We start from the raw sequence: 12,711 nt of genomic DNA on the forward strand, positions 1-12,711 counted from the left end.
CTTGTTTTTGAGAATACACACAGCAATACTTAGACCCGTTCAGCAGTTTCTACATGTACAATTCAGTGACATTGATTACATTCTCTGAATTGAGCAACCATTCTCACCCTCCTTTCTGAGCTGTTCCTCTACCATTAACAGAAACTGACTGCCCCATAGGTTCCTATCTAACCTTTCCAGTTGTTGTTGTCGTCAATTTGGTCCCATGTAGATAGCTCTCAAAAGAGCATAATGAATGCTGCTTTTCAGGGATGCTGTCTGGAGGCATTCAGAATGTTCCAGTGTCTGACCTACCATTGTAGGCTGTCCTGCAATACAGCCGCTAACCAAACTAGGCTATCCTGAAACCCTCGGTGATAGAATGTTTTACCATTATACCAAGAAAGTTGGTAAAGTTCCAAAATCCTCATGCACTGGGTGCCCAGGCTGACTTCTGAAGTTCTCATGAGGCTGTCCAGAAGAAAAAAAATGCCAGTAGGGCCTGTAGTGTCCGTACGTGGTAACTGTGTTCATGACAGGATCGAGTGTGCTTTCTTACTGAGGAGCAGAAAAACTGTTGTGAAAGTGTTGAAAGCATAAGCACAGAGTCAGAAAGAGAATTTTCTTTAAAACATAGAGCTTTATTGAATAAATTAAATGGTTCTGTTTTTTTAAAAACACATAATGCACATGGTAGACATTCTTTATTAGTTAAGATAAACTATCGTTTGGTTTTGAGAAGACTTCAGAGGATATTTTTGGTTTACGGTTTAATCTAAGGGGTTTTCCATTATTTATTCATATTCAGTTTTTTCAACAAATATTTGAGTGCCCAGTGTGTGTGCAAAGCAGTGTGGTTCTTTTCACTGCCAGAAGAGATGATCAGCACACATTAGAATTATCCAGGGAGCTTTCAGAATTACTGAAGTCTGGGCCCTACCTTTAGGGATTCTGATTTAATGACTTTTGTAGCCTGTGATTGAGAACATTGAGTTAGAGAGCAGTGCTTCCCAAACTTTAAGCTGCGTGTTTATCACGTTGGGATTTTATTAAAATGCAGACTCTGAACCAGTAAGTCAGTGTGGGACCTGAGATTCTGCATTTCCAACCGGTTCCCAGGTGATGCCTATGCCGCAGGTCTGTGGACCACCATTTGTGTACAGAGGGACAAGAGCGGTGATTCTCAGATGTTCGCATATATCAGAAAAACCTAAAGCACTTGTTAAAACATCGCTGGGGCCCACCCCAGTGTTTCTGATTCAGTAGGTCTGAGGTAGAGCCTGAGAATTTGCATTTCTACCAAGTTCCTAGGTGATGCTGATGTTGCTGGCTGGAGTCCACACTTTAAGGACCACTGGATGAGTTTGAACCTTGCCCGAGGCAAGGTTAAATCAAATTAGTCTGTTGACTTGTGTGATGGACCCCAAGAGTGTAAGTGGAGTGTGTCGGAGTCAGATGGCAGTTTCCATGTCCTATAACCTCCCCCCAAAACAAAAACAAAAACAAAACCAGCACAGACTAAACATCTTTTCATTACTGAGTTGTCTTTGCTCCCTTCAGGAGCCCTCCTATGTCCTCCACATTTGCCCATCTAAAGGAGGAAGCCTGAGCCTATTCCTGTTATGAGTGGCCTTGATTGGCCCTTTGGCATTGAATTTGTAGGCCACCTGCTGGTTACTGAACTACCTCGGAGCTTGGTAAAAAGGACTTGGCTCTCAGATTATACCATCTGGGTTGGGGAGAACCAGGGATTATTTTGCAGAGTTCAGCATGGAAAGGGGAGAGGGATGTGTTGCCAGTGTGACTTGATCTTCTGTCTTTTGCTCCGCCCATGTACCCAGCATGAGGAGCTTTGTTGACTCAATTGCTTTTCCATTCTAACTGAGCTTCACCAGGGTTGCCAGAACTTTCCCTTTATCATAGTGAAATTCTAAAGCCCTGATCTCTGTTTGTGAGTTGTCAGGATAGCAGAGCTCACTGTTCATTTGGAAGGTTTTCTTGTTCAGCTTAAGCTTCCCCTTAATGCGTTGCCAGATTTTCTGGGTTGGTTTTTGTTTTGCATTTTGGCAGGCTGTTGTGGTTAAAATTTCCATTTCATTCCTGTTTGGGTTTTTGAGTTTCACGAGAGCCAGTGAGGTGTCATAGTTTGTCAAGTGGTGGGTGTCTCTGGCTCCTCCGCTCCTGCAGAAGGGCTGAGAGCATCTGGTAGTTTTTCTAAGAGATTTCTCCTTGGGCAGGTCAGTAGTTGCTCTGCCTTAGTAGTGCTGCTGACGGCAAGGGAAGCAGAGAGGCACGTGGGTTGCTGAGATGAACCATTATTCTCTGTGTTCAGCATCTGCACCCCAGTTGATTATCAAGGTAGTTTCAGCCCTGTGGTTGGCCCAGGGTCAGACTCTTCTGCGTAAGTGGCATCAACTCCTTTAGCAGCCTTATTGTTTGCTTTTGGGCTTCTCTCAGGGCTGGATGTAAGAACAGTATGAACCATGGGAAGGAAGGAGTGCCTCATGAAGCCAAGAGCCGCTGCAGATACACTCACCAGTACGATAACCGAGTTTATACCTGCAAGGTGAGCACTCCCGCTTCCCCCTGCTCCGTCACCTGGCTTGCTGGTCACACTCTCTCCTTTGAGAAAGGCTGGTCTGGAGCTGCCATATGTTGCATCCCAAAGTATTTGATGTTCCAGCTGAATTCACTGGAACTTTTCTCATCTCTAACCAAAAGAAACTCCCATGACCTCGCTGCTTTTTTACCTCATTCTGCTTTTATGTAAGGGTCACGTACATTGACCATTCAGTCTTCTTAAGGGCAGAAGTGTTCTCTAGGAAACTAATTTTGATTGATTTACCCCATCACAGGTGTAAAATTTAGAGCTCAGGTTTTGGGCCTGGGATGGGTATACACTCAATGCATTGACATTCAGGACACTGGCTTCTTTAGAGACTTTCTTCTGATCTTTTCCACTTAGCTGGTATGGTTTTCAGGATTCAGGGGCTGGATGGGAAATGTGCAGAGGCCATGGGGCCTGGTGTGCATATAAGAAGCTGGCAGAATGTTCCGTGTTTCAGACCTGCTATGAGAGAGGCAAGGAAGTCAGCGTAGTGCCCAAAACATCTGCTTCCACCGACTCCCCCTGGATGGGTCTGGCAAAATATGCCTGGTCTGGGTGAGTTTTAACAATGTGGCTAAAGATTTTGGGTGTGTTTGTCTCCCCAGGCACTGGCAGGGTGACAGTTTATTTGCCTTCTTTGTAGGTATGTGATTGAATGTCCTAACTGTGGCGTGGTGTATCGGAGCCGGCAGTACTGGTTTGGGAACCAAGACCCTGTAGACACAGTGGTGCGGACAGAGATTGTACACGTGTGGCCTGGAGTAAGAACGGCTTTCTTTTCTTTCTTTCTTTGTCTTGTATTTAGTTATTTATGGATGTGGAAAAGTGGAATTTGTTCAGAATTAAGGTTAACCATGAATTTCAAATTATTAGTGGTTTAGGAAGGTATGATCTTTCTTAGAACTCTGTTTTCATTTCTTCTTACATAAATATTGGCACAACTTTAAAAGTTTTTCTGCATTGGTGAGTAAAACCTCATTGTTCCATGTTCTGCTCACTCATCCCCATGGTCACAGTGTTTTCATAGATGCCGTCAGCTTATATGCTGTTTATTTCCATATTGCTTCCACTTTTCACGAATCTCATCTTTAGTGATGGTCTGATGTTCTATTTAGTGCTGTAGTTTGATTCCCATTCTCTCCTTTTTGGACACTGATGCTGTTTGTAATTTTTAAGTCAAAGAAAGCGCTACAGTGACCATTTTCATATAAGAAAGCCTTTTCTTTGTTTGGGGAAATCTTACAGTGTACTAAGAAGTAGGCTTAAGCTTACTGTAGTCCCTTATTATTTTTTAATTAGACTTTTGAATTCAAGATGTCATAAAAACAATGACAAAAACAAAATCTGCTTAGAAGGCAATGATTTAGTCCTTCATTCTGAGTTAAACCACTATTTGCATTGGAAATTATCCATAAATAAAAGCTTTTTCTCTCCTTATGGAAAAGACTAGCAGTTTGCTCTAAGGGAGTTATTTTATTGTGTGTTGTTCCTTGTTGGCTGATTCTAAAGCTATTGGTCAGCCTAACAGGCCTATCTGCAGATCTACGGACCTTTGAGTCTTCCTGGGCCTACAGGTAACCATGAAACTGAAGATTTCTTACTGTTCTTTATTCCTCTTCTTTCCAGTTGAATGACCAAAAGTTGTCAGTGCATTGTGATCTCATTCCTGGAGCCTACTCCCGTGGCATGATGGCACAGGGCCGTCCTGTCCCAAGGAGGCTTGGAATGAGTGTACCTTTCTCACTAGGCTTCTGTGGTCAGTGCCAGTTCTCTCTTGATCCACGTTAGTTGTTTTTTCTGTAAGCTGTCATCTCTATGGCACCATAGTTTATATTCCCTAGTGTACATTCAGGCTGTATTCCTCAGAGTCGTCTGAATTAGAGGAATACAGACGCCTCCCTTTGTATGGTCTGCTCATGCATTCATTCATTCTTCCATTATTTCAGTTTACATCATAGAGTCCTATGTGCCTAGAACTGGACTAGATGCTTTACAAAAACAAAATATAGGTTATTGTTCTCAGAGAATTCACAGTCTAGTGGGGAGTCAGATATATATATAGCTATTGCACTTACTCATAGAAACAGAATTCCTAGAGATACATAGGTATTAGAAGAACTGAAAGGCTCCTAACCCAGCCTGGGGTACGGGGATACTATCTTTACATGGGTATTTACTGTATCATATATTTTACTCTATGGGCAAAGTTAAGTCATAAACTGAACAGCAGTGCATGAAGTCTTGTGGGAATAAATCAGCAATGACTGGCTGGGTGATATTGCCTGGAAGCCAGAGGGATTCCTGCTCTATCCGTAGTCGTCTCTGCCAAGGGGTATGTGGTTCTGAGTCGGCCACCATGAGTGTACAACTCATCAGAGAACCCTCTCCCTCCTTTTCACTCCCTTCACTCAGCGTTTTCATTTCAGACCGATGGGTTTCTGAAGGACAACAACAATGCTGCCCAGCGTCTACTGGACGGGATGAACTTTATGGCTCAGTCAGTGTCCGAGCTTAGCCTTGGGCCCACCAAGGCTGTGACGTCTTGGCTGACGGACCAGATTGCCCCTGCCTACTGGAGGCCCAACTCCCAGATTCTGGTATCGTGTGGCAGGGTGCCCCTGACATAGCTCACCCTAGCTGTGCCGCTTTATCCTGGTTGCTGCCCTTAGTCTCTGAGGGAAGGGCAGAATTTCCCCAGGAAAATTGGCGTCCAGATTACTGGGGAGGGAGTCTAGTTGAGGCAGCCAGTTTCCTGTATGCCTACTGCTTTTCCTTTGTGCTATTTCTCTGTGGTGGGTTTTTGTTTCCTTTCCTGTGAGATCCAATTGTTATTGGTCACATCTCCAAGATCCTAAGACCTCATGGAGGGAAAGGGACCTTTAGAGGTCATTTAGGTCCGTCCTCGGCCTGGTTCAGAAATCACAGCAGCCCCAGCAAGGGAGCACCCAGATTTGGCCTGAACACTTTTTACAGAAACTCACTCCTTCCCAGGCTGCTTCTCCATTCTTGGATAACTCTTATTACAAGAAAGTGTTTCTCCTTATTGAGCTAAGTCCTACCTCCCTTAGTTTCTAATCTCAGCACTAAAATACCAGCCTCCAACTGGTAACTCCTTCAGGGGAGTTACTCCAGCTTCTCAAAGGCTCTTTCAAGAAGTTGTAAAAAAAAAAAAAAAAAAAAAAATGAATTTTCATTGCTGTTCTAGCTAGAATTAGCACAGTCCTTTCTGGGAACCCTGTGACTCAGCCAGTCCTTGAAAATAGATTTGAGGTGCCTATGTGGGCACTTGAAGTAAAAAAATAACAATCACAGCTGTGCTTCAGTGTGGGCATTGCACATTTTGGAGGTCTTGGGTTCCCTCCGTTAAGCTTGGTGGGTCCTGCATTCCATGGTGGTCCCATGGTCTTTCCCCATGGGTCTTGCTGACTCTTAACTGAGCAGACATACATGATAACTTCCCTCTGTTTTGTTTTGGGGTTGGAACAGAGCTGCAACAAGTGTGCAACATCATTTAAAGATAATGACACAAAGCATCATTGCCGGGCCTGTGGGGAAGGCTTCTGTGACAGCTGTTCATCCAAGACCCGGCCAGTGCCTGAGCGGGGCTGGGGCCCTGCGCCTGTGCGTGTGTGTGACAACTGCTATGATGCCAGGAATGTCCAGTTAGGTAACGTGGGGCCTGTGAGTTGCAAGGGTGGGTGACACACTGGGTGTTGGAACTGGACTCCCAGTTTCCCCAACCCTGGTTGGAGTAATTGCTCCCTTGGTTTATGGCCAGCCTTGCTCTAAGCTCTTTTTAAGAGTCCTGTGGGTCTTTTTTCTCAAGGGGTTTAAACTTGTCCTGCACTCAAAGCTACAGAAGTGCTTCTGAGGGAAGGAAACGGCCACATAGCATCTGAATTCTGGAAAGGTAGCAGCGTTCACCAGAGGTGGCTCAGACTGAGTCTTCTCCTGGAGAAGGTTCTAGCTCAGGGCTTCCAGGACTTTCATAAAATAGCTCTAGTGGGTTGCAGGGAAAAGACTAACAGATGTCATCTAATTTCAGTCTGGGCATATCTGACCCACAGCCCGTATACTCTTGTGATCACATGCAGGACAGCACATCAGTACCCTGGGAGAAGGTCCAGACGTGCTCTGCTGCTTGCTCTTTGAGGTTTTGTTTTCAATGGGAAATGATTAAAGGGCAATGGCTTTTCCTTTCTCATTTGTCTACAGATGTTGCCGAGGCACAGGACGATGAAGGTGGAACACTGATTGCTCGGAAGGTGGGCGAGGCTGTGCAGAACACTCTGGGAGCTGTGGTGACAGCCATTGACATACCACTAGGTGGGCCTGGCAGTGCTGTTCTTGGGTATTTTGTATGTGGGATGATGGGTTTTGGAATTCCCTGGGCTGTCACTGTGTCAGTGGCTTGTTGACCTTAATTGAGATGGGCAACAAGGAATCATTTAAAACTTATGCACTTGTTTCTGCTGAATACCTTAGTTAGTTTCGTGTTTATTCCTGGAGACCATCCATTATACCAGCTCTTACTGTGTAACATACACTGAAAATAGAAAGGGCTCAACCAACCATTTTAGCATGTCTCTGGAAGTCAGGAAAGGTTATGGAATGGAGTAATTCAGGGAAAGGAATAATTTATTGTGGTCTAAGTGGAATTGCCTGCAGTTGCTACATGGTAAGTTAGTATGACAGCTGATCTTGAAGGTTCAAGCTGGCCTCACTTACATCCTGGGTGCCTTGGTTGGGTTGGCTGGAAGGGTGGACCCAGCAGAGCCCCCTCGCCCTCTCCATTATTCTCTGGGCCTTTCCCACATGGTCTTTCTTGTGGCAGCTGGACTACTTACATGGTGGTCCACAGCTCCAAGAGCTAATGTTCCAAGAGACTGGAAGTGTAAGAGTGGTCAGTCTTTTAAGACCTGGGCTGAAAACTGGCAGAGAGTCACTTTTACTCTAGTCTATTTCAGTCACCGAGTCTGCCTGGATTCAAAGGAAGGGATACTCCCCCACTTCTTGATGGGAATAGTGTTCAAAGAATTTGTGGCTATCTTTGTCCCCCAAGCCAGGCGTTAGTTAGGATTTAGAAAAGCTACTCAGCTCGAGATGCTCCTCATCTTGCAACGTTGGTGCCTGTAGCCAGGATGTGGGGAGGGGGAGTGCACAGAGGGCCCAGGCAGGGTTGGCCAGACCTGGAATAGTTTGGTCCTTTGTAGGGGAGACGTGGAGGACTCCTGGGTGAATGGTGATGACAACTGCTTGGATCCAGTTTGTTCACTGTGGCTCATAAAACGAATAGATGATGAGCTTTTGACTCCAGAGTGTAGAAATAGATGGATTTGCCCAGGCTTGAAGCTCAGGCTGTATCTGCCCTTAGGGCTAACTGGAAAGGGCTGCCCTTGGCACAGATAGCCTGTCAACTGTTGCTCATCAAGTACAGCACTTCCTGAACACTTACCAGATGTCAGGGCTCAGGCAGTGCATTACAGATGGTATTTCTGGTAATCCTCGTAAGAGCTCTTGAAGTTGGGTGGTTAAGGAGGAGTGAGCTGAAGCCCTGAAAAGTAACTTCTCTTAATCCTAGAACTGCTAATTAGCTTGTGCTCAGTGGAACTGGGATTTGAATGAAGGTATGTCTGACTCCAGTCTTTGGATTCTTTGGTAGTAGTTACTCCAGTGGTTCTTAATGCAGCAGTACTTTAGGATCATCTGGAGAACTTAGCAGATAAATAAATAAGCCCTGATGATTCTAGGAGCTCTGGTGTTGTAGTGCCTAAGGCATTGGATTGCTAACCAGAAGCCTGGCTGTTCAAACCCACCAGCCACTCCTCAGAAGGAAGATTGGGCAATCTACTTCCGTAGTGATACCTCCTCGGAAACCCAAGGAGGGGCTGCTGAGTCGGATCTGACTCGATGGCAGTGAGTTTGGTTTTGGTTTTTTTGGTTTGGTCTCATGATTCTGAGGTGAAAGCTGGGCATGTGTATTTCTTTCAAAGTTCCCTCAGTGATTCCTTACGCAGTTGGGTTGGAGAAACAGTGAAATATCTGAGCATGCCTCTTGCCAGTTGGGACCCAGGGCATTGCGTCTTGTGTGTGCCAGCTGCTGTCACTTGTTCCCTGCTGCAGGTCTGGTAAAGGATGCAGCCAGGCCGGCATACTGGGTACCTGACCACGAGATCCTGCACTGCCACAGCTGCCGGAAGGAGTTCAGCATCAAGCTCTCCAAGCACCACTGCCGGGCCTGCGGACAGGGCTTCTGTGACGAGTGCTCCCATGACCGCCGGGCTGTCCCCTCTCGTGGCTGGGACCATCCCGTCCGAGTCTGCTTTAACTGCAATAAAAAGCCGGGTGACCTTTAACCCCAGCTCCCTCTCCAAGTCCTTCACAATTCCTTAGGTTCTCAGGGTTAGAAACAGAAGTCTCATTGGGGTAGGCCCTCCTCTGGGTCACCTGTCGTGGTGAATGCCCTCTCTGCTGTTCATCTGGGGCCCACTTTCCCTCCATGGGAGTGAGCAGATGGCAGAGCCAGGGTGAGCCTGGTGGCTGGCCTGGATGTATGAACCCCCCCGGTGGGGGAACCGAGCAGCCTACAGCAAAGGGGAATTAACCTGAATCCGTTGCATTTATTTCAGTTTATAATAATATATATATACCCACATGTACGGCACCTGAAGTGTATTCAGGCTGCCGCTGGCTGTGAAGACTTCCCACAGCCCATGCCCAGCACAGGGGTAGGCTGGTAGTGGCTACAAGTCTTCCCACAGAGCAGAGCCAGGTCCAGAGTTGCTGCACTGCTAGTCACTTTCTGCTTCTGCTCTCTGAGTCTTACAAGCCTCTCCTTCCTTTGCCTTTTCCATTTCTGACTCTCAGCTGCCTGGTACTAAGTGAGCTTCCCAGGTACTTCCTGCTTAGAACAGCCTGAGGGGAACTCTGTGGGAGCCCTCAGGGGTGTCATATCCCAATTCTTGGCCTAGATCTGTTTAAGTCAGAGACCACCCAACCTAGCGTGCAGGTCACTGAAGTGGGTGGAGGGTGAGGGGTAGGGTCCTCATCCCTCAAAGTCAAAATGCAGGTGATGGGATGTCCCCTGTATCTGGGGAGAGCATCGAAGGCACAGGCCTTTCCGGCAGTGGCTCCTGCTTGTTGCCACTTCTGTGTATCTCCCACGAGGCCTTCCTAAAAGGCGGGCACCCTGCTTCTAAATTACAGCCCCTGCTACCCTCCAGCCCCCTCGATTTGCTTCTGAGTGTCACAGTAGGGTTTTCTTATTTTAAAGTGTCTTAATTCTTTGTTCCCAGACACATGACCCCTTGAGGTATTACTGGAGGGGTGATCGTGAGAAATCTTCCAGGAAAACAGCACAGAATGGACTTGTAGTGTTACCTTTTTTTTTTTTTAAAAAAAAAAAAAAATACATAATTCAACAGATCATGAAAAAAATTTCTCTCTTCAGTTTTTGCAAGAGAAGTCAAATGAACTTTTCTCAGCAAGAGATTGGATGGACCTCCTTATCTGTCGTGACTGGAAAGAGACTGCTCTGCTAAAATCCTGTCGTCACGGTGAATTTTGCCTTCAGTGGCCAAAAAGGAAGAATTACAAGTAACACGGTTCTTGATTGAACTAGGTGGGCGAGCTGAGCTCCTGGGAGGTTCACGGGCGGTTGCTTTGGCGTGGGTATCAAGTGTGTGGGGAGCCCTGGAATGTGTTGGTCCTTCTCAGTCCTGCTCCCTTCCTGCCCCGTGGCCCAGTGGCCGAGGCCCTACTCCAGAACTGTGTATTATCAAATTCGCCATCATAAAGGAATCTTCTGCTTAATGTGGACTGTGTGTTCTCCTCTAACTCCGTCAGTAAACTGCTCACTCCGTCCTAGTTGATGGGAAAATAGCTGGTGGCTTTCACAGCAGAAGCCACGTGAGACTTGTGTCTTTACGGTGACAGTACCTCACTGGGAACATCTCCCTACATGATAAGGACTTGTTTTTCCTCTTTTTAAATTATGATTTGGGTGAAAGTTTACACAGCAAATTCATTTCCCATTCAACGGTTCATAAGTTTTGTTTCATGACATCAGTTGTAATCTCCGCTTCCTCCCTGTGGTTACCTTTTCCCTGTGTCCTTCTTTCCTATGTATTCCTGCCCTCTGAGCTGTCTCCCTATGTAAATGCTGCCCTTCTATCCAGGATTGCCTATTTTGACCCCTTTCTGAATTGTTGGCAGTGGTAGCTGGGCACCATCTAGTTCTTCTGGTCTCAGGGTCATGCAGGCTGAGGTTCCCATGGTACTTTGTACTAACTGTTTCCCTGCATCTTTGATTTTCTTCATTCTTTGCTCTGGATGAGGAGAGACCAATTGTTCCATCTTAGGTGGCCGCTCTTGAGATTTTAAGACCCCAGCACCCAGATCAAGAGACAGAAAGAACATGACTGGATCTCGGGAACTCTTGGTCCCTCCGCCCACCCGGAGTAATCACTGTCCTGACATCTGTTCCCATAAAGACTGTAGCCTAGATTAGTGCCACCTTTGTGTGTCTGTGTACGTGCTATATAAAGGCTTTAAACTTTGTGGTTTAAAGGCTAGCTTGTAGGCTTCCTCCTATGTGTTTGTCAAACATGTCCCTGAGAGTCTAGCAGTAGAGATTACAGCTTGAGAGCTAAGTGTTTCCTAAGCAGTGGGACCTAGTGGGATCCTCAGCATATCCCATGGGTTTTACTCTGTTAGTTTGACTTACTTGAGAACTGGAAGAACGAACCACTATTTAGATGCCTGGTACATGCTTGAAGGAGCTCTGGTGGGTAAAGCATTTGGCTGCTAACCAGAAGGTTGGCAGTTCAAACCCACCAGCTGCTCTGTGGGAAGAAGATGAAGGAATCTACTTCCATAAAGATGTATAGCCTTGGAAACCCTATGGGGTTCACTATGAGTCAGATTCAGTTTGATGGCAGTGGATTTGGTTTTTTATATGCCAGGGACTGTGCTAGGAGTTTTATATGGTGATGACTAATCCACATAGTCACACTGAAGGTAGGTAAGTACTGGTGTTCAAGTTTTACGGATGAAGACACTAGCTTGGCGGTTCCAAAGCCCAGGCAGATGAGATGTGAAGCAGGCCTGGCTGGCTCCACAGCAAGGGGAGCCTGTCGTCTTCACCTTCAACCTGCCTGCCCTTGGCACTGCACTCCCCTTTTCCTTCCCCTGCATGGGCTATGGATTCTTTTGCATTTCCAGATAAGGTCAGTATTTTTTCCTTTAGAGGAAAGCTTAAATCAAGCTACCTGCTAGTGGCACAACAGTTAAGTGCTTGACTGCTAACTGAAAGGTTGGTGGTTTGAACCTACCCAGTGGCTTCATGGCAGAAAGACCTGGAAATCTGCTCCCATAAAGAGTGCAGCCTAGAAAACCCTATTGGGCAGTTCTGTTCTGTCACATGGGTTGCTATGAGTTGAAGTCGACTTGATAGCACCAAAGCTGCACAACTTTGCAAAGCTGGGTTAGAGATTGAACAGGCTAGTCTAGCCTGTAACACCAGAATTAAGCTTCCAATTGTTAAATTCCAATTTAATGGCAATTTTGCAACCACACCGTGCATTTTCAATTTCAGAACAAGCATATTCAGGGAGAAAATTGAACCCATAATAGTAGTCTGTAACTGAATAGAGCCTTTAACTGGTGAAGCATCCCAGAGCTAACACCAGCGAGGTGCAGTTACCAGCTGTAGGTCTGTCTGATGGAACAAATGGGGAGAACAGGTTAGAACCTAGAGAAAGCTGTTCCGACAGAAAACTGTGGCCTTAGGTCAAAGGACGCAGCTATGCAGCCCGATAGGAAAGACACCAGGGAACTCAGAATCCACTGCATTCTCTTCCTGCCTGTGCTTCCCACTGGCTGAACTCCCCTGGCAGCTTGGCCAGAGAGCCCACTGCTGAGTCCTGGGTGGCTGAGCCTCGTGAGGCACAGAGCAGGGTAGGGAAGGATGGAAAGTGGACAGGGACGGACAAACGGGAACATGCAGCACAGCTAGGAAAGATGGTGTCCAATCTGTCACCCAGCTTTGAGTAGACATTCCTGTAGCTGCTCTGCTGCTGGAAATGGCCCAACCTCCGTGATCTCCTAAATCATTAACCAAAGCA

The 12,711-nt window shown here is 46.4% G+C and overlaps 1 protein-coding gene across 1 annotated transcript in view; it reads left to right on the forward strand.

Moving 5' to 3' along the window:
• The window catches only part of ZFYVE1 (zinc finger FYVE-type containing 1), a 100,893-nt gene extending 91,950 nt beyond the window's left edge, over positions 1–8,943 (forward strand). The window contains exons 5-11 of the mRNA XM_007941397.2: positions 2,437–2,545; positions 3,045–3,142; positions 3,231–3,348; positions 5,014–5,184; positions 6,074–6,254; positions 6,803–6,913; positions 8,711–8,943. Coding sequence (XP_007939588.1) covers positions 2,437–2,545; positions 3,045–3,142; positions 3,231–3,348; positions 5,014–5,184; positions 6,074–6,254; positions 6,803–6,913; positions 8,711–8,943 — 1,021 coding nt within the window. The remainder of the gene's footprint in view (positions 1–2,436; positions 2,546–3,044; positions 3,143–3,230; positions 3,349–5,013; positions 5,185–6,073; positions 6,255–6,802; positions 6,914–8,710) is intronic.
• Positions 8,944–12,711: the final 3,768 nt, after the last annotated feature.

The sequence above is a fragment of the Orycteropus afer genome, unplaced genomic scaffold, assembly GCF_000298275.1.
Source record: "Orycteropus afer afer isolate SDZICR_OR568_19922 unplaced genomic scaffold, OryAfe1.0 scaffold00079, whole genome shotgun sequence".
Classification (NCBI taxonomy): Eukaryota; Metazoa; Chordata; class Mammalia; order Tubulidentata; family Orycteropodidae; genus Orycteropus; species Orycteropus afer.